Source organism: Falco cherrug, chromosome 3 (assembly GCF_023634085.1).
Source record: "Falco cherrug isolate bFalChe1 chromosome 3, bFalChe1.pri, whole genome shotgun sequence".
NCBI classification, from domain to species: domain Eukaryota; kingdom Metazoa; phylum Chordata; class Aves; order Falconiformes; family Falconidae; genus Falco; species Falco cherrug.
This window is the reverse complement of record NC_073699.1, coordinates 31,589,069-31,609,192: the sequence shown is the minus strand read 5'-3', so window position 1 is coordinate 31,609,192 and position 20,124 is coordinate 31,589,069. Positions and strand designations below refer to the sequence as shown.

The following is a 20,124-nucleotide window of genomic DNA, read 5'->3' as shown; positions in this document are numbered from 1 at the left end:
ATGTTTTCATAGTGGGTTTGGTTCCAGTTAGTTACTGTGTGTTAGTGTGACTCCTCCGTGTGAGGGCATTGCTGACCCCCATTCTGTTTGTGAGCAGACTGGTCTGATTGCATGGAGGTTTGTGTTCCTAATCTGATGGTCCTGGTGGAGATGTGGGTACAAGAAACTGAGGGTTTATGTGAACTATATAATACTCTAATAGGAAATAACTTTTTTTTTTAGGGGTGTGTGTGAATAATAGCCAAAATCCTACATGGCGTATGGTATCCATTGCTTTGTTCTGGCTGGATTGAACTGTAGTTCTCCAGTGAAGTTTAGATGCTCCGTGGGACTAGAACCTCACTGGTTTAGATTCCGTGTATGCTTTGGGAGAGATGACTCTCGTGAGGGAGAGTGTGTGTAATGCTTAGTGTGGTTAGTCTGTCTTTAATTGGTCTGATTGAATAGTCTCGTTGTTACTGGTACAGACTTCAGTGTATAAGGTCAAGCAGAAGACAGTTGTTTTCAGTGTTGCCAAAATTTAGCAGTAGGGTGAGAAAAAACATGTTTAGAAAAAATGGAGATTCCACATGAACTTTGGGAGAGGCTGCCCAAGCAATGTGCCAAACGATTCCCAGCTTTTCCTTCCAAGCTGGTTCCACAGGTTTCCAGATTGTTGTCTGTGGCTATTCACGCAGATGCTGTGAAAAATTTGTAGTGGTTTCAGGTGTTGTCTTCAAACTTCTCGAAACTGAGAACGTATGTTGTTGCACAGATCCCTTTTCTGGTGTCAGCCACAGGACGTTTTGTCCAAGTCTGTGAGGGGTGTGTTTGTTCTGTCAGACTTGCTCCATTGACACAATTCAACAGTAGTCTTAGGCAACGCTGAATCTTCCCTGGAGTTATTTCTGCCTGACACAATGCAAGTGCTTAGGACTTAAACTAGATGGGAAATGAGATTAGTGTTTAAAAAACCCAAACCAATCATTTAGGAATTGTTTTTCTTCTTTTTTTCCTTTAGTCTTCAATCGGTGGACTTTGAAGCTGTGGCTGTTACAGTAAAAGAGCTGGTCAGCTATGCATTGACTATCAACGCAAACAACCACTTCTGGTTAATTATTCAGGCAGATATTTATTTTGGTAAGTGAAACCAATGCCTATTTTTAGCACGTCTGTAGCACTACTGGGGTACCTTACGTCTCTAAGATTTGCTTGACATAACCCTCCTTGTATTTCCTCTTAGGAAAAGAAGCTCAGGTGATGAGTTTAAAATCTTTAGATGCAAATAGTGTAGGTGAATTTGTCTTGGAGGTTGTCTAAGCCTACAGACAGACTGAGCTTTCTATGGGTCATGTGGACTTGCTTTTAGGGTAAGGGAAACTTTAAGAGTCATCGTTAACTTCACTTTTTTAGTGTAATTGGTCCTTGAGTGGTATAATTACGCAAACCCCTAACATTCAAATCTTTTAAGTGAACAAAAAGTTGCGTGAATAGTGCTTGCTTTTAAAAGTGGAGATGGGCTTCGCTGGAGCAGGTGATGAGCAGAGTGGAGAGGATCTGTATTTTATCTGGGGAGGTATCTAGGATTTGTAAATGAGGAAGCGTAAACTCCTGGTCTGGCATTGGCTGAGATGTCATTCTGTCCTGCCCCGCCACTCCCCCAGTACTTACCCTTGCTCCTCAGCTGGGAGCAGTCAGCAGAATTGGCACGTACAGCAGCACACACAGCGTTTCACATCCTGGGCACCACCACACACCCAGACTGTAGCAAGGCAGCAGCTGCCTGGGGAAATCTTGCCCAGCCTATGCGATACTACGCTTTGTAAAGTTATCCCCCAGTCTAGAGTCAGTTCATGGGGCTTACTTCATAGTGCGAGTGAAGAGACTGCAGAGCGGTAGGTGCTGAAGAACGAGCTTTCAGAAGCTAGCCAGACAAGTACGGTACTACCTGGTGTATGTGCTAGAGAAGGACATGGCTGTACCCGTGCTCAAAGGTAGTTGGACGTTTCCTCCACTCAGATTATTTGTTGAGACCACTCTAGTGAAATTTGGCATTTAAGCCAGATTGTTCTTTTCTGGCAGTAAAAGAGGGTATAGCTGTGCCTCTGCCGTCTACGTGCTGGTGTTCTGGGCTGCTACGGGAGGCAAGGTGCATGTTCCCAGATCTGGTTTTTGGACTGGAAGGATGTCTGTGGTGTGCAGTAAGATGGGCAGAAATCCAAAGGAGACATATTTGTCTAGAAGATGCTTTATAACCCTTGGGGTGAAGGGGAGGGGTCTTAATCAAGTGTTTAGCGCTGTCACCTTGTATATGGGAGAGCGATTCAAGGTTCTAAACCGGCAGTACTTACTGCTGGCCCCAGGTAGAACAGTGCCCCAGCAGGAGGGCATTTCTGTAGGGAGCCTCAGAAGCTGGTACTGGAAGAGCAAGGGTTGGAGCGTGCCTGGTATGTGTCAGGTCTGTGTTTCAGGAACAAAGCGGCCAAGCAGCCTGCTCTCACCAGAGAGCGTTGTTCAGTAGGAACTTACTGGGAGTAGAACTAGTGCTTAACCACGAGATGTGTGTGGTGGTGTCAGCTGGCTCCTTGTAACCCATACCAACTAAACCGTGTCACTACCACCCGTGTGCTACACCCGGTGAAGGCAAACTACTTTTCCACTCATAAGCTTGATGGATTTAAGATCAACTATCTGAAGAATAAAAAGTAATTCTCAAAAGGCACAGCTTTGCCCGTGTTACTAGTTTTCCCAGTTGTGTAGTTTTCTATCACTGTTTTACCACCTCCTGTGTGTTTGTGCTTTTTAAACAGTGATATGCAAGTCACTTTCCCAGTAGAATTCAGCTATGAAATATATGTGTCTGAATAATTCTATAAACAACTGATCTGAGTCTTAGAAATGCCTGCTATGTTTACTTTTAAGGCCTTATTTTGTGTTTTTTCCATTGCAGCAACGAATCAGTACTCAGCAGCCCTTCACTATTATCTACAGGCAGGAGCTGTATGCTCAGACTTCTTTAATAAGATGGTGCCACCAGATGTATACACAGACCAGGTGAGTTAAAATGGGGTTTAGATGTACAGAAATATCTCTTTAGATTCAGTCAACGTCCTAATTCTATATAGAGACAAAACTGCTCAACACATCTGCGTTCCCGTAGCCTGTAAGGTTTTATATCTTGATGCATTGAGGGATATGAATCATCATAGATCCATTTTTCTTTGCTTGTTGCTTGAAGCCCGTAGAAAATCTGAAGCTTCTCCTTTGCTGAAGCACAGGCTTTCTCTCTTAGTTCATATAGCCTGAACGTGCTGAGCTACCAGCGAGGAGAGCACTGGCACTGGACTCCAGTGCAGTAGTGAGCAGGTGAAAAAGCTTCAGAGCGCACACATCACGGTGTGGTGTGGGGATCCCCCAGCTCCACCAGGCTGGGCAGGGCTGGGCAGGCAGACCAGCTCAGAATGGCAGTAGCTGTTTAGCTGATCCCTTGTATTTTAAAAAAAAAAAAAAAGGGGGGGGGGGATTGTTGTTTGTGTTCCAATACTGTCATTTCAAAACTTGTGTTTTAACTATCCTGTAGGTGATAAAAAGAATGATCAAGTGTTGTTCTTTACTCAACTGTCACACCCAGGTAAGGAGGTGAAGCATGGCATTAACTAAAACATTTGTTTATAATTACTTTGATGTTAAAAGGCAGGGGAGGAATTTTCTAAAAAGTAAAACTGAATCCAAATGCAATCAGCAATAAAGTAATTTTGTTGTTACTGTTGCTTCTAGGACACTAAAAGGACTGAGATTAATGAGTAAATAAACACATACCAGGAAATGTTGTAAAAAGCAGAAATAGTCACAGGGGTTTGTTTGTCCCGGTTTTCTCTTAGGCTACAGGTTTATTTAATTTTTGGTAGAGTTGAGAAAAAGTACAGTGTCTGTGGGGCGGTGCTGGGAACCTGGCCTCGTTCCTCATGATAACCCCATGTGGCTGTTGCAGTGGAGAATGAACAACCCCAAGAAATAATAAGCCTTGTATTAGACTGATGTAACAGCTGTTAAATGCATTTGGGTTTGAGTAAACCCCCTTCTTCTTCCCTTTAGCGGCCGCTCTGTTGTTGATGTTTTGGAATGAGCTGCGTATGCTCTCGAAGTTCAGGTGCTCAGAACTTGTTGTGGAAACGGGCACTTGAGTGTAGGAAGGGGGGAATTACTGAGGTCTTGTGTAGAAGATTTCGGTCTTTGGGGAATTAATGCTGTCAGAATCACCCAGAGTCTTTCCTTACAGGTAGCCATTTTATGCCAGTTCCTCAGAGAAGTAGACTATAAAACTGCATTTAAGGCACTGCAGGAACAAAACAGGTAAATGTTGCTGCAAAGTTGATAAATACACAGCATCTGCATGTGTTAATTACCTAACCTGTACTCTTTCAGCCATGATGCCATGGATTCTTACTACGAATACATCTGGGATGTCACCATCTTGGAGTATTTGACATGTATCCTTTCAACGGAATAGCACTACAGAAGGCTCGTACCGGGTGTTCGTGGCTGGAAAAGTCTGTTTCCTACCCCCTTCTCTTTCCTTGACTCACCCTCAGATCTCCACCACAAAAGGGGCGAGACAGACAAGCGCCAGATAGCAGTAAGTTCATGCAGGGGGCTTGGAGGCAGTGGGCTTGCCTTTAGTTACCTTGCCCTCCCTGAGCCCGCCTTTGAAAAGAATGGCCGCTTCCCATTTTAATTCTGTTGGGCGATTCTTAATAGCACCTGGATGCCAGTGTGCAGCTGTTGCACCGGCGCTGAGGGTGCCGTGTAATGGCAGAGCCTGAGCGGAAGGCCTGTTGCTAGTGATATCTCCTCTTTTGTTTCAAGATAAAAGCCATCGGCCAGACGGAGCTGAATGCCAGCAACCCTGAGGAGGTCCTGCAGCTTGCTGCACAGAGAAGAAAAAAGAAGTTTCTTCAAGCAATGGCAAAACTTTACTTCTAGACTAATGCTGGGCAGGACTATTATAAAATGTGCAGGAATGAAAAAAACTTTCAAGAGTTTATTTTTTAAATTCATTTAAGTTTTTATACAACATTTACAGTCCAGAATCTTTTCTCTTTAGAAATAGAGGAAATCTTATAATAAACCCCTTATTTTTACAAACTGTACAGAAGGCTGGAAGCAACTTCAGCTAGTTCCACAATGGCTTGTTTGAAGAAGACCTGAATTCAAGTTTGCGAAGTTGGCATGAGTTGAATGTGGGTGGCACCTGACGCTCTAGTGCAGCTTTGTGGACTGCTTGCTGTCATGTAACACTCGTCCCTGGATGTGGGGCACAGGTGGGAGCCCCCTTGCAAGAGGGAGGAGGACCAATACCCATCTTTCCCAGTACTGTCCCTTCATCACAGAAGTGATTCAGAGGTAGTGAATATCCCAAGGAAAACACAGTAGTTAATGCTGTTTATGAACACTGATAAAATACAGCTCCACAGTTAAGTTTAAAATACTGTTCCTATGACATGAGTGGTTGCAGAGTACCAGTAGCTCCCTTTTTTCCATACCCTCTCCAGTTCTTGTTGAAAGTTGGTGGCTGGGTCTTAGCACTCCTTCCTTCCAAGACTGTCCTTCCAGTTACGGTTACTTCAGCAGCAGGTTCTTCGCTTCTACTCCTACCTGAGGTCAGTGATACACCAGAACTCAAGTTCATGCCAGCCCTAAGGGGCCACCTTAAATTTGTCAGTCTCCTGTGGAGCTAGAATTTGATGCAGGGCTGGCTACATGGCACTGCAAGGGCGGAGTGGTTTCAGAAAAGTAAACTGCTTACCTCTAATACTGCACCTGAGCTCATGGGCAACTACTAACTGACAGGCATTAAGCTCTGACCTTACCAAGAAAAGAGAAAAAAACACAACACCAAGTCAAGAAGAGGTAATATGTACAAGCTGTCATTAAGTTCTGTATGACTAGCCAAAGTTAAAGCAAGTTTGACATGTAGATTGAGTGGACAAACTTTGCCACTCAGCCATTTATAACCAGTTCTTGAAATCTGTTAAGTTAGGAATGGTCAGAGTTGAACTAAGTCGTGTCTGAGAATGGACTAAAGTAGTCTGGGCTCCTGTGACAGATGCTCGCTCTAACTCTTTACCAAGCCTGTAGGTGGACACTGGTCTCAATTTCCATCTCTGCTCAAGTCTTGAATAGCCATAAAGAGCATGAGTCACCTTTAGTGGGGTCTTGTTCTGAAGCACCAAGTCCTGTTTCCAAAACTGTTCATGATGTTTGTTGTCCATATTTCATTTCTTCTCCGTACTTTTGGGAGGGGTTATTATTCCTCCTGTTGACACAGGTGATAACTGACCCGGGGCAGTAGATGCTACTCCACTGTTAACTTCTTCCTGTGTGTCAGGGGAGGAAGACAACAACAGTTAATACCTTTGACAAGTTCTACTTTTTTGTTTCACTAGTGTTCACTCAGCAGCGCTTTCCTCACAGTGCTGGTACAATTCATGTACTCCAGATTTCGGATACCGAATAAAAACCCAAGGTGATGTTACACAACAAAGTAAAGATTATTATCTTGTAAACACACTCCACCAGTACTTCTAATCCAAGCCTTTGCTTGCAGTCTGTGAGTGTTCTGGCAAAACACATTTAGTTTATAGCATCATCAAGCAGGAGCCAGAGACAAGAGGTGAGGCACCGCTGGCCCCGCTGGCTGAGGTGAGCCAGGCCAGGTGTGAGCAGGTAGGTGTTCAGCCACCCTTAGCTGCCTCAGGAGAAGGGGTGTGTAACGCACTCTCAACTGCCTGAACTGCAAGTCCACAAACCACATACCAGCATGTCCAAATAACTTGTGTGTGTTTGGATATTATGTCGATCTTCTGCTGCAACCTTCTTAAAGTTCTTCAGCTTCGCAGGGACTTTTTTTGCCACACTCACAAAGGGAACCATCCATTCCACGCACTCTGAAATGCTCTCCCAGTCTAAGCCTGGAGGAAGAACGCGGTAATGTATTTAGAAGTCACAAAGGAGTTGTGCAGTGTTACAAGATGGTTGTAAATTTAAAACCAACAATAAGTAATACTGCAGATAAAAACTGAGAAACACCCTCCCAGAAACTTCCAGTGTTTCCTTGTGCTTGTTACTGTCTTCGGCCACACCACTTTGAAGTGAGCATAGGCCTCTTGAGCAAAGCAGTGACTTTTTTCACCTTGAACACAAGATTTTGGGGTCATATATAAATGAAGATATTTATAGCTATAAAAACAGACACTATTGTCACAGCCCTTTATGGAACCTCAGGCAACACACGAGATGAGCTTAAGTGAGCTTAGGTTTTTCTCCCCCCCCCCCCCACTTTGTAGGGAACAGGCTGGTGGGAATTAGCACAAAGGTATGAATATGACAACTGAATATGGCTGACAGACAAGGGTGATTGCTTGGTAACTCCATTTTAGGAGAAAAAGTAGCTTAACATGTAGCTAATGATCCCCAAAACAACTGGAAGTCATAGAGCAGTATTAGCCCAAAAGTAAGAAGGGTCAACCCGCTTCATTTCCTTAGCAAAGACTGTGCTTCTGAAAGAGTTGAGTCTTTGAAACATCTGAAACATTGGTAGAAGGGAAACGAAACTGGGAGGACCCCACAGAACAGGGCAAACTGCTCAAGTGTCCATGTAGCTTTTGCTCTTTGGCAGCCTGGTAAACCGATACGCTACACTCTTGGCAGCCTCAGGCATGTGACAGCTTCCAGCATTCCCAGCCTAACAAAACCAAGCTTTTGCAAAGGCTGCTTACCTGAAGCTTTCTTAACTACTTCAGCTGAGGTATAGTGGCAGAGCGCTGCAGCAGCTAGTGTTCTGTACTGGAAGTCCAAAGAATTCACATCCAGAATACACAGGTCTAACAGCTGAGGAAATAAGAGGCACAAATTTTAACAGGATGGTACTTTAGTATAATCCTGTCTCAGAAACTGCTATGCATACAGCAGTCCTACAGCCTATGCTCTATGACATGCCTGAGCTTTTTAGCATCAATCGCACGCATCTAATTAATTGCTGGCACCAACCTACGGTTCAAGTGGGTCTCAAAGCAATCCGCACTTTACCAGTAGTATGCAAGACACTTCACTTGTACGTGTTACACAAACTCTTAGCAGAGCTCGAGAAAGGTATTTTCTTAAATACCACCTTGCAGCTCAGTGACTTGGACCAATCTACACTTCAGTAAGCCTCTCTGAGGCTCAACACGACACATGCCTGTAAAAACTGAACCAAAGCAGTTTCCAAGTAGTCAAAATGCTCATCAGCCTGCCTCCTGGGCAACTACACCGGAACACTGTTACAGACAACACAGGTAAAAACAGTTAACTGTCCACAGCATCTTAAATTATCCCTCCTCTCAGAGCTGTTATTTTTCCAGTGCACAGAAAAGTCTTGAAATCCATGAGAGCAGGGAGACAAGAAACACATGGGCACTCGTCCTCAAAACTGAGTATGAAGCACTCCGGCAGAGTCAAACTTGCCCACTCCTTAACAGAGTAATGGGTGAGGTGAAACAAGGAAAAGCATGCTTTAACGGCTTTTGGGGTGTAAGGTTCAGTGTGCTTGTAATGGCTCCAAAAAGCATTTTTCAATACAGTTTACCACCTACCTGTGCAATCTGAATGAATTTTTCCTGAGAATACTGAGGTAGCAGCACTTTCGGAACATCCTTCAAAGCATCCACTTGAAGATAGAGGTTCAGCCAAGAGACAACTGTCACTGGACAGAGTTCCCATTTTAAAGCCTGCAAATATTAAACAAACAGTTAATACTTAGACTACCACACAAGGATAGTTTTGTCCTCTGATCTCTTTTCCCACACCTCCTCTTTCAAGATTGCTCAGCTTACTGCACAGATCCTCAAAAGACCCTAAATATTATGTACAATTTCAAGGACAAATATTAATTTTAGATTGTATTCTCACTACTTTTTGAACAGTATCGTTCTGTGTATTAAAATCAGCACAAACATGTGTCCCTATGCCTGTGCAGATGAATCTTACGTATCTTCCACATTCAGAAGCTGGGAAATTAAGATTATTTCCCAAGCCTTCAAAGCTAGCTGCCTGAACCTGCGGTTCACATCTATTAAGGAAGAATAAATGTGTAAGGAGTTCTGTGATGGTAAAGATTAAGCCTTTCCAACGTGAGGGGCACCAGGCAGCATCAGTTCTTTGCCTGGCTCTCCTACAGGCCCTTGTTCCTGGACAGCAAAGGACCCTGGCAAGTGCAGGACAGTACAGCAACAGCCTTCTAGCCTGTCCTGTGGTTGGCTGCAACTGCTGAAAGCCTTTTACTTTCATACAAGTAATCCCGTCCTTTTCTAACAGACGGGGACTTCACCCCAGCCAGGGGGTCTGGGGGTCCGCTACACATACAGTGAAGGTTTCATTGTTTTGCAGAAACAGGGACAAACTAAACATGTTCCTCTTTTAAGCAAGTAAGTTACATTAAAATACAAGGCTCAGCTGGACAGTCTTTTAAGAAGCACTTACAAACATAACAAAGTTGTTACCTTTAACATAATAAGTTCCATTCTTACAATATCGTCTTCACTGCAAGCACCATCAGTGACGTAAGCAAATTCCTGTATTTTAGGAGCGTAGATCTCCTTTAAAGGGAGGGAGGGAAGTGAAGATTAGAGTGCCTTAGAATTCTAAGAAAGCTTGAGAAGATACTGGCAAATAATATTTCAATATGGACTGAAAAGTAACTTTTCTTAAGCTGGAACAGTGTTTTTCTCATTATATGGAGTGACTTGAAACTTACAGAATGAGGAGATACTAAAACCGATTAGGTTATATATTATCTGTTGTAAAACACAGTAGATTTACTGCAACTATTTTAGCTTTCTGGGAAATAAATGCTGACCAGGCAATCAGAACATCCTTTCATTTATACCACTTTATACTCAGCCATTCCAGCTGATGCAAAGATATACTCCATCCTAATTCTCATACAGCACACTGCTGTATTAGAAATGGCTTGCTGATAGATTATGTGCAATACCAGTGCTGATATAGTCACATAGATTAAGGAAAAAAAAGGGAAAAAATCCCGCCAACATGCTACAAAAAGATGAGAAAAAAATCCCACAAACACTGTAGCTGGCAAAATCCATGGTGCAGTAGATGGTTAACAAAGAAATTTGCCAGCCCAGTCATGCCAGTTAGGGCCAAATATACCTAGGTGTGTTAGTAAAAGAGAATTTGCCAACAAGATGTATCACCACCACTGCACTTTAAAAGAAAAAGGCTCCACTGTAAAGGTTTTTAGGGATATCAGCCTGACGTACAGGCAACTGGAGACTTAGGCTTGGTTTTGTTCAAGTCCCACCACCCATTCCTGAGATTGTTTGCCAACTGCTGTACATTTGGGAAAAGGCAAAACAAAACAAAACTACTCCTAGCACATTTGCATACCTTTTAAGTTTGTGCAGCCTCCTTCCCTGCTGCTGAGGAAAGGGAGGACAAAGACTACATTCCAAGAGATTGACATATGCGCAACTGAAGGAAGAGGAAAAAAAAATTCCCCCTTCTGACCTTCAGTGTTGTATGTACACTACCAAGTTCAAAATATTCAGACAGAATACATACATTATCACCGTCTTTTTAGTTATTCCAATCTTAATATCCTCAACTCTGTAACAGAGCTTCTTACCTCAAGTTTGGAGGCAATGAATAATGAGGTAATTCCTATAAGCTGAAGCATGCTCTTGTTAATGTTCTTTTGTGTCAACATGAATCTATCAAAAAAGTCTTGAGCTAGGTAGAAGGTTTCCCTGTGGAGTGCATACACCTCACATACCTACAACAGGAAAACAAAAAAACCCAAACAATTCAGTTATCTGTTATAAAAGTCTATGTACACACATTGGAGCATCCAAGCTTTAATACTAAAACACAGTATAAACAATTTTATCTCTTGCACACACAAACTATTGTATACCTAAGTGTGTTAGGATGTAGTGGTCAATATGGGACTGGAAAAAGTATTTTCCATGCTCCCACCTAAACATGGATTGCCTATGATGCACTACCATACTTCCAAAGTATGCTTTTTCCAATCTAAATAGCATCCAGTTTCCCTAAAAAATGAGTACAATTTCCACTGACAGAAGAAAGTCTTATGGGAGGGGGAGGGACACCCAGCAAAATTACCCCACTAGTTTGCTTGATTAAGAATACTCTGGGCTCAAACCTCAAATTGAAATCTCTGAGCAGATCCCCCCTGTATTCCTAATAGGTCTGTCCAAGGGCAGAACCACTGAAAAACTCAAAGTCTTTGGCTGGGCAGCAAATAAACCTGGAAGCTCCAGCTTGAGGGGGCTCTGCTGGCAAGCCAGGAACACTGCCTGCAGCCCCTCAGGCACACCAACAGCCTCACTAAGCAGGAACAAAACTGCAAGAACAGCCATCTGTTCCATACGGTTATGGCTTTCCCTGGCAGGGAGAACTTTCAATACCTGCATTGTATCAAAGTGGTTCAAATGCCAGTTCAACAAAAAAAGGAGACTGCCCAGGCCTGGAGATCTTAGGCAGTGGCCTACTTTCTCTTCTAATCTCCAACTGAGTTTGGGTGGGTCTACCACAAAGCCAGCTCATCTGCAACTCTGTATCCCCTCCGCAACTACAAACCAGTTGGATATTTATAAATCACTTATAATCTACATGCAATGAAGAGAAAAGAATATCTAAGAAATAGATACAAAGCACTCCATTATTTCACGCGGTTACTAGACAAATCACTACCCCTAACTATTTCCTATGATAAGGTTGCAAGCTCGTTTGCAAATTAAAACCCTTCCTGACAATCAAAAATGCAACAGTTGGCAGTAACATTACAGCTCATTCTTTTATACCTGATAGTATTTATCAGTTGATGTGCTACTTTGATATTAGTAACTACTGCTCCAAACAAGATTCAGAACTAAAAATGTACAGACCAGCTGCACCCACAAATAAATGACACAATTTCTGTACAAGTGTATTGCCCAAATATAATAACGTTTGGTCATGTTAAATAGCATCTCAACCATGGTGTTACAGAAGACAATGTCAGAAGCTACTGGAGAACTTTCAAAATTGCTGGAATTTTAATCCACTGTGGCATATAGAACTACTGAGCTAGACAACAACAAGGCTGTTTGACATCTCTGTTTGAAAGTTGGATGATTTCCTGAGTTCAAGATTTTCAAAAAAAGCAACAAAATGCAATTTAATAGTGGTCTGCAAACTATGCATCAGAGGAAGCAGTGAAGTACACAGCTGGAATAGCTTTTATATTCAGACTGTATTTAAAAAAAAATAAATCCATAAAAACCAAACTAAACCAAAACCTTTCCTTTCCCTTGAAATTCCTTGCTATTAGCACTGTTCCAAGACAGCAAGAGGGCCACTGTAACATCTGCTTCCTTGGAGTACTTGATACGGAATTGGTAAGCCTGCAAGATCCCTTCTACAGATGGGCAAGGATTGTCCAAGTCAAACGTTGCTTTTGGCAGTGGTAATTAAATATGCTCTATATAGAGTTCTTGGAAACGCCTCCAGAACGTAGCTGTTTATTTACAACACTAATATCCCTTTGCATAGGCTGCCAAGACCGAGAGCTTCCATTTTGACAACTGGAGTAGTGTTAAGTCAAGCAATTGGACTGGAATATGGATACAATTTATTTGTAATCCTCTTCAAATAAGAGCCTGCCTACATCAAGAACCTTCAGATGTCAGCCTGTAATACACTAATTTCTTCTGCTCTCTTCTTCTTATAGGACAGAATTAATAAATCACTAAGAAGTCAGAAAACAGTGCCGGGGCTGACATCTAAGCACTTTTGATGTAGACAGGGCCAGGGTGGTAACTCAAATCCTCATAACAGATGCAGTTGTCTCGTGGCTTAGATACAGTCTAAGATGTAAAGTTAGAGCCCCATAACTAATCTGTCTACAGCGTTTTCAGTGTCACAAAACTAGACTTCTCTCCTTCCCAGGAACTAGTGTGGCAAAAGCAAAAATTAGAGTACTGCCCTGTGTGGAAGGTTCAGCATCTCCTGCCAAGGAAGACCTGAATGTAGCACAGCATGGGGATCAAAAGCAGTAACTTGTAACCCTCCCGTTGCAAACTAGTTTGGGCATTCATCATTACCGTACATTTTGCTATCAGATCTTTTATGTGCCTACTTCACAGGCATAACGCATCGCAAAGTAACTAAAAGAACACACCTCTAAGAGCCAGTCTAACAGTATTGATCTCATGTGAGGTTGCAAACTAGAATGTAGTGATGTGAAATGTTTGCAATGAGCGTATCTGTTCTCCTTCTTCAGGATGTTCAACCAGACATCTTTGGAATTTCCCCAGCTATGGAATAAAGTTACACAAAGCATTGTTAAGTATATACACATTCACAAAAGGAGTATAAAACATTATTTATTGTTTACAGATATCTAGGAACAAAAAGAAAAATTGCACATACTACAAGATCCTTATGGCGATTATAAAATGTTCAAAGTATACCTGCAGTTTTCTATCATCACAACAGCAACTTGCCAAGATGATCAGCAAGTCCGGTTTTATAGAACAGGCAATAGAACTGAACACGGGCATCCCAAAGTTGCACATACAACCAGATTTCCTATTTTGCCTAGTTAGGTAGCAGTCCAGAGAGAAAGATAAAAACCAAACCCTCCCCATAAAAAAGAAAAAACAACCACCCCAACTCCCCAAGAAACACAAAACAAACACAAAGTTATTCAGTTTACTTTGAGAAAAACATTTACAGATGACGTTACTCATCCATCCCTTCCTTTTCTAGCCTACCTTAAGGCTCAGAAACAGTTAATAGTGAAAAACACCGAGTTCTTGTCAATTGCTAACTTAAAATTTATTAGCACTCAAGTGCTACTTGGGAAGAAGATGCCTATACCATTAATATAGCTTGGGTTTAATTTTTAATTATTGTTATTATGAATTGATGAGGGTTTTTTTGTAGATGTACTTCTTATCCTGCAGTTGCTAAAAGGGAGACCACATAATTAATATAATGTTGAATTCCTACTGAAATTTTTGGAGTTATATATTTACCTTTTCTCAAGCAGAAACTGAGGTATTAAACAGACCTGATCACTGGTATTGCCTACAAAGTCAAACCCAGATCAGTTCCATTTCGCTGCCATCATACTTCAAAGCTGGAGAGATACTTGCTTGTTTAATGCACAAGTCTCCCCATTTAAGTGGGCAAGCATCGAGACATCTCCTATTATGATCTTCCTACAGCAGTTCAGAAAGAAGGCAGGAAAGAGTAAATGATCCTCTTATTCAGCTAGTCAGAAAGGATAGAGCTCAGTTTTACCAAATGCCTATCGACAAGAGGTCAACATCAAGATTTAAACTCCCTGCATGGAATTCGGTACCTGAACATATTTTTGGGATCCAGCAGTTTCCAACAACTTGCTAAAGGAGTGCATGAAAATTCTCTTATCCACCATACTTGTTTTTTTTAAATTATTATTTGTAAAAAACTATTTGGCACTAAGTTTTCCAACACATACAAAAATGTTATTTGCTAGGTATAGAGAAGAGCTTACTGTTCTTTAAAGCAGGCTTGGGAGTAATAGAAAAGTGGTTTAGTTCAAAACTCAGTGAAAGAGACTGTAAAAGACCTACTGCTTTGCACTGAGGCAAAACATCACCATGCAGCATCTCTCAGTTCTGATAAAGTTTTGGCCAGAACAGATAAAAACATCACATATCTGGAAAGGTGCTTTTAAAGTAATGCTTCATGTCCTGCTTCTCTTACTCACCTCAGCAGTTTTTCCTAATGCATTGCAGTAAATTTAAAAGCTCTTTCACTCAACATTGGGATGATACAAACAGCAACCAGCGTACTCATCTTAATACACCTGAATGGCTAAGAAATTCTGGTCAGCTAATCTATCCCTCTGCAGAAGGGAAACTTTCTAGAACTGTGACTGCACCAAGTAAACTGCGTGGCATTAGCAAGCTACCTGAACAGCAATATTGCCCCAAATTTATTTGCGGTTTTGTACATTTTTACGTTCTTAAAGAAAACTTTCCTTAGTATTCTTTGGTCACTCTGTTCCAACAAGACTGAAGGAAGTTTAGTTTAACTATCTATCACATGCCTCCTAACCATTTTAAGTCTCCAGTGTTAATTTATAAAAGGACAGCTCTGAAAGGCAAAAATTAACTGTCCAGTGTGTTTATAAGATCAGGGTGGGGGGAAACCACCCACAGAATTTCTGGGTTTTTTGGACACTGAATTGTTTGTGGGATGAGAACGCAAGTAGAGGTATGGGTTCAGTACTGTCCACTATTATACAGTCACGATACAACAACAGATTTTACTACAGTAGTTCAGCATATTTGATAAAACAAAAATTGCTGCCTCTGGTAAACTTACTTGAGTTCTGGCAAAGGTGACGGATTTATGAAGAGGTTTCTGAACCTGTATTTTTTGAATCTTGAGAAATCCGAGGTTACTGATTCTTTGTGAGGAGTTTCAATAATTATGCAAGGTGAGATGCCTCCTGTTATCGTGGGTGGCCAACAACTCTGTAACATAAACAAGGTGTCTTTTAAATACTGATTTTACTATGGGAGCAAGAAACGCAAGAAGCGGATTACAGTAACAACAATATATGTAACATATATTAGTCTTTTTGGACCTCAGCATTGATTCAAGTACTGAAACAAGACAGAGAGATTAAATGCCAACAAACCCTTTTGTAGTCAAGACAGAACATGTATAAACAGATTTGACAAATTTGAAAAACTCAGCTTTGAGGAAGACAATTGTCTTTGGTTTATGAACCCACAAGTAACCTGTCCATTGCTTGAGCTGTTCAGTTACAGTACACAGGCAAAGGTACTCATGGCTACTAAAACACAAGACATTAGGTTGCCAGTCCTATCTACTTATCTACTCTGAGGGAAAAGAAAGGAGAGGGTGGAGGTTCTACTGTCTTTCAGTGGAAATTCAACAACTTGTTATCTTCCAATTAAGCACTCCAGAGAGGAGCCACCCATCTCAGCTCCAGAACTAGATACCCACTGAGCAAGCAGCAGCTGTGAACTATCTCTCAGCTTACCAATGCCAAATACGGGATGCAATGACTCAAAAGGAGAAGAGAACAAAGTTATCCATGCAGTTAAAGCTACAGAGAAGGAATTCTAGATTGCTTTAATTAACTGTGTAATTTGTTTCACTCATACCTATTTGGCTGTACATAACCTATACAAGTAAGGAGATATCAAATGCATGGAACATATGCAATGCTCTAATGGCTGACAGCCTTCAAAATGGTGACACAGAACTTGAATTATGCTTTCTGGGGTTAGGAGGGGATCCCATTCACTAAGAACAAATGGCAACACCCATCCGTGAACACAGAAACTTTTCCTATATAGCTGTTTTGCAAGGTAAACCGCACACGATTTCCTTAGTATATCTAACCTATTTACAGTCAGACTAAAATACCCTAAGACTGAAGTTATGTGTTCCAGCAGATTTGATCTTAACAGCACACAGCTATGAGAAAAGCTGTGTACTCCTTCTCTCCTGTGATCCTCACTGCCCAAGTTGCACCCCTTCCTTCCTTTGTCAGCTTTGATACTTGTCAGACCCTCTGCTGTGTTGATTCAACTCACTAGTGCCAAATTAGCACGCTGAACCTTCATACTGCTTCATTTAAACATTAAACCAAAATTGGAGCAAGACAGGTGATGGAGTGCGTGGCCAACTATCAAGGGAACAAAGACAGGGGAGCAGGGTTTCTTCCTTTAGGCAAAGGTAAGCTGTAAGACGGAGTTTCACCTCAAGTACAGCTGATATACTTATATAGCACTTTTCCCTACACAGTTTGCAAATACAGCTTCACAATCAACAGAAGAGTTTTGCTTCACGATAGCCGTTAGTCTCATTTGCTTTAAAAACAGAATAACTACAAACAAGACTGTTTGCAAGAGAAAGTTACGTTATTTTACTAACCCACTTAAAAAAAAAACTGTAAAGCCCCCCTCAGTTGGTTTAGGAGTAGCCCATGTTATTTAAAACAGATTCCTAAGTCGATTTAAATAATCAGAACAGTTAAATGAAAGTAAAGAGGTTATAAGTCTTCATAACTAAATGGCCGTGAAACCACACCTTAAGTTAAAACAAGTGCAATGATCTTGTTTAGACTTGCCTCTAGGCCTTACCTGCTCTGCATATGGAATTATTCTGAAATACCTGGTTTTATACTCATTTTTACACTTAACCTTACTCTGCCATGGTTTCCACCTTGAAGGACCCTTTATCTGTAACAAAGCCACCCGTAAAAAAGCAAAAACATACAAAAAGATGCTGAGGTGCCAGGCTCCCATAGTTTTTAATATCTGAAATTGGAAATTTCCCCTATTCAATACTTTCTAGTGTGGAATGCACTTCACACCTGCCAAGTGTGAATGGACCAACCAGGTGGACCTCCTCACCTAGTTTGAACTGGTATTCAGCATTGAATTACCTTAATCTCATATTGATGCTTTTTAGCAATTTTCCCATCTTCTCTTTTCTTTACCTCCTGCCGAGAAGAGAGACACACATCAATACACTGACAACGACCAGCACACCTACTCCTGCCCAACTTTCTAACTCAGTGGAGTAAAGATTCTCCCATCCAAATGCACTGCAGAACTTTCAATATAATTAAACTTTTCCAATCGGTCACCTCTGCCGTTCTCCTTTTTCTGGTCTGGAGATGTTCTGGTGCCTGCAGTTCTTGTGGAGACTCTTCTTGACATGATAATGGCTGCTGCTGCTTGGCTTGCAAACGGCTACTGCAAAGAGCAAAAAGACATGGACATTAAGAGAGCAGCAGTTTTTAGATGAATACAAACAAGCTTGGTGTATTACAATGCTAACAGCTTACCTGCGTCTTGACATCTTCTTTGGGTTCTAAGTTCTCTACCTGGATCAAACGAGTAACATAACCTTAGTTAACATATCCTCAAGAAGTCAGGACCAAGTTCTGTCCACCACAAGATGTGCCACAAAGAGAAGAGTGGTTTAGACAAATGAAATAGAAGGGCACGAGTATTTTACTGGTGTGAAGAATGCCTGAGCAGAGGGCATCTGAGGTATATCACCACACACAGCTCCAGGTCCCACGGGGAGTTACACTGCTGAAGTGGCTACACAGGGATGCCCAGCTATGCCAGCAGTCAGCTCGCCTCAGGCCAGTTGGGCTCACCTAGCCTGGGGTGGGGGAAAGCTGTAAAGGGGCAATTCCCACACCGGAAGATGGGGGGGTGGGGTGTCCCTCGGGTTGTGACCCCCCCTCATTCTTTCTACACCCCGCAAGCTGCAGCCACCAGGCACCCACACAGACACCCGTTTCGCCGGTGCAGCGGCTCCCTCCGTGACGATTTCGCCGCCGGCCCCCCCCACACCTGCCAGGATGGGTCGTGCCGGGCCGCCCGCCGCCGCCCGCGCTCCCGCCGCGCCGGTTCCGCGCCAATTTACAGAGAGCGGGGAGGCGGCGGCCTGCGCCGCGCCGTGCCGTGCCGTGCCGGCGGGCGGGCGGCTCGGCCAGCCCCGGGGCGAGCGGGGGTCAGGCTGGGGTGGGGGGCACCGCCGCCGCCCGCGCTCTCTCTCCCTCCAAAAGGGGCCGCGCCGCCGCCTGCCCGCCTCCCCCTCACGATCGAGGGGTGCTGAGGGGGCGCGTGAGGGGGCCGGGAGCGGGGCAGGACGGCGGCCCCCGCTCCCCGCGCTCCCGCCTTGCTGCGCGCGAGGCTCCCTCCAAAAGCTGAGGGGAAGGGGGGGCGCTGGAACGGCACCCTCGCACACAGCGGCGCCCCCACCCCCCGGCAGCCGGGACACCCTCCCTCAGCGGGGGACACCCCCCCCAGCGCGGGCTGCGGCAGGGATCGGGGGGTGCCCGCGCCAGGCACCCTCCTCGCCGGGCCCCTGTCCCGAGGGTCAGGGCGGGACGAGCCGGGACCCGCCGGGGCCGGGGTGGGGCGAGGACGGGCGGCGCGGGCTGGCGATCGGGGTCAGCCCGCCAAGAAGCTCGGCCGGCTTCCCCACCCCCCACCGCGCCCGTCTCCCTCCAAAACCCGGCAGCGCGCAGCCCGCCCCCCGCCACGGGGCTCCTCGCCACCGGGCGGCCCCGGGGGGGTGATGGGGGAAGCGATGGCGGGCTCCCGCCGACGCCACGGCCCGCCGCGCTGCCTCCCGCCGGCGGTGCCCGCCCGGGCCATCGTCCTTCACGGCGGCGCCCGGCAGCCTTCCTACCCCGGGCCGGAGGGCACGGCGGGGGCGGATGGGGCCGAGCGCGGACATCCTCCCCCCACCCCGGCTCTCCTCAGCCACTCTCCCTCCAAAACGGTGCCCGGGCGGGCAGCCCGCCTCCCCGCTCCCGCGCCCGGCTGCTGCCCCGCGTTACCCCACCGCCCTCGCGACTGAGCCCCTCACGCCGGTACCGGATCTGCCGGTGCCGCCAGCACTGCTGCCATCGCTACCATCATCACCGTCGCCGGCACTACGACTAGTACCACCACTACCACCAATCATCATCATCACTATCACCACCACCATGATGGCACGACGGCCATCGCCATTCCCACCAGCGGGACCCCCACCCGCCACCCCCGCGCACCTCTGCCGCTGCCGCCCGGGCCGTGCTGCTCAGCTGGCGCCGGCGCCAAGTCGCTATATAGCGCGGCCCGGGCCCGCGCTGCGCATGTGCGAGGGCGGCAGACAGCTCCCCCGCCCGCCGCCCTCCCTCCGCCAGCGCCCGCGCCCCGCTCGCCCCAGCGCCGCCCCTTCGCGCGGGGCCGCCCCGGACCCAGCGGTTCCCCTGCCCGCAGCCGCTGCGGGGACACCCTGCGTCCCGCTCGGTGTCCGCCCCCCCGCCCCGATCCATTGACGGAGGCGTCCAGGGAGAGCGGCGGGAAGTGCCGGAAGAAGGGCTGCCACCGCTGCCGCCCCGCCGGGAGAGCCGCCCGCTAGCCCAGTCCCCTCTCCCCCGCCGGCCGGGCACCCCTGGCACCTCCATCCCGATCCGCGGCATCCAGCCCCGCGTCCGCGACCCGCCGGTGCGGCTCCGCCAGCAGCCCCGCGCGCCCG

General features: G+C 45.1%; 2 protein-coding genes across 4 annotated transcripts in view; one reads left to right on the top strand and one right to left on the bottom strand.

Moving 5' to 3' along the window:
- The window catches only part of INTS8 (integrator complex subunit 8), a 25,744-nt gene extending 20,689 nt beyond the window's left edge, over positions 1–5,055 (top strand). The window contains exons 21-27 of the mRNA XM_055704480.1: positions 1,001–1,119; positions 2,930–3,033; positions 3,560–3,610; positions 4,259–4,332; positions 4,405–4,469; positions 4,572–4,615; positions 4,846–5,055. Of these exons, the coding sequence (XP_055560455.1) occupies positions 1,001–1,119; positions 2,930–3,033; positions 3,560–3,610; positions 4,259–4,332; positions 4,405–4,469; positions 4,572–4,615; positions 4,846–4,962 (574 nt within the window). The 3' untranslated portion in view covers positions 4,963–5,055. The remainder of the gene's footprint in view (positions 1–1,000; positions 1,120–2,929; positions 3,034–3,559; positions 3,611–4,258; positions 4,333–4,404; positions 4,470–4,571; positions 4,616–4,845) is intronic.
- Positions 5,007–20,124, bottom strand: CCNE2 (cyclin E2). 3 transcript variants are annotated; one of them, XM_055704482.1, is made up of 12 exons: positions 20,048–20,124; positions 17,927–17,965; positions 17,726–17,834; positions 17,522–17,578; positions 15,421–15,572; positions 13,223–13,358; positions 10,664–10,810; positions 9,519–9,614; positions 8,613–8,747; positions 7,758–7,869; positions 6,796–6,950; positions 5,007–6,356 (listed from the first exon to the last, which is right to left on the bottom strand). In XM_055704482.1, the coding sequence occupies exons 2-12, from the start codon at positions 17,938–17,940 to the stop codon at positions 6,255–6,257; spliced, it is 1,215 nt and encodes a 404-aa protein (XP_055560457.1). In that variant the 5' UTR covers positions 17,941–17,965; positions 20,048–20,124; the 3' UTR covers positions 5,007–6,254. The 3 variants fall into 3 exon arrangements, with proteins under 3 accessions (XP_055560457.1, XP_055560456.1, XP_055560458.1); XM_055704481.1 differs by lacking the exon at positions 20,048–20,124 and adding an exon at positions 19,655–19,721; XM_055704483.1 differs by lacking the exon at positions 20,048–20,124 and adding an exon at positions 19,479–19,503.

Bases quoted from the DNA above. Each gene is read 5' to 3' on its own strand.
- CCNE2 (XM_055704482.1), bottom strand. The intron at 10,811-13,222 runs GTGTGTTCTTTT...TTCCTGTTGTAG, and splicing joins TGTTAGACTGGCTCTTAGAG to GTATGTGAGGTGTATGCACT. The intron at 7,870-8,612 runs GTAGGTGGTAAA...TTATTTCCTCAG, and splicing joins AATTCATTCAGATTGCACAG to CTGTTAGACCTGTGTATTCT.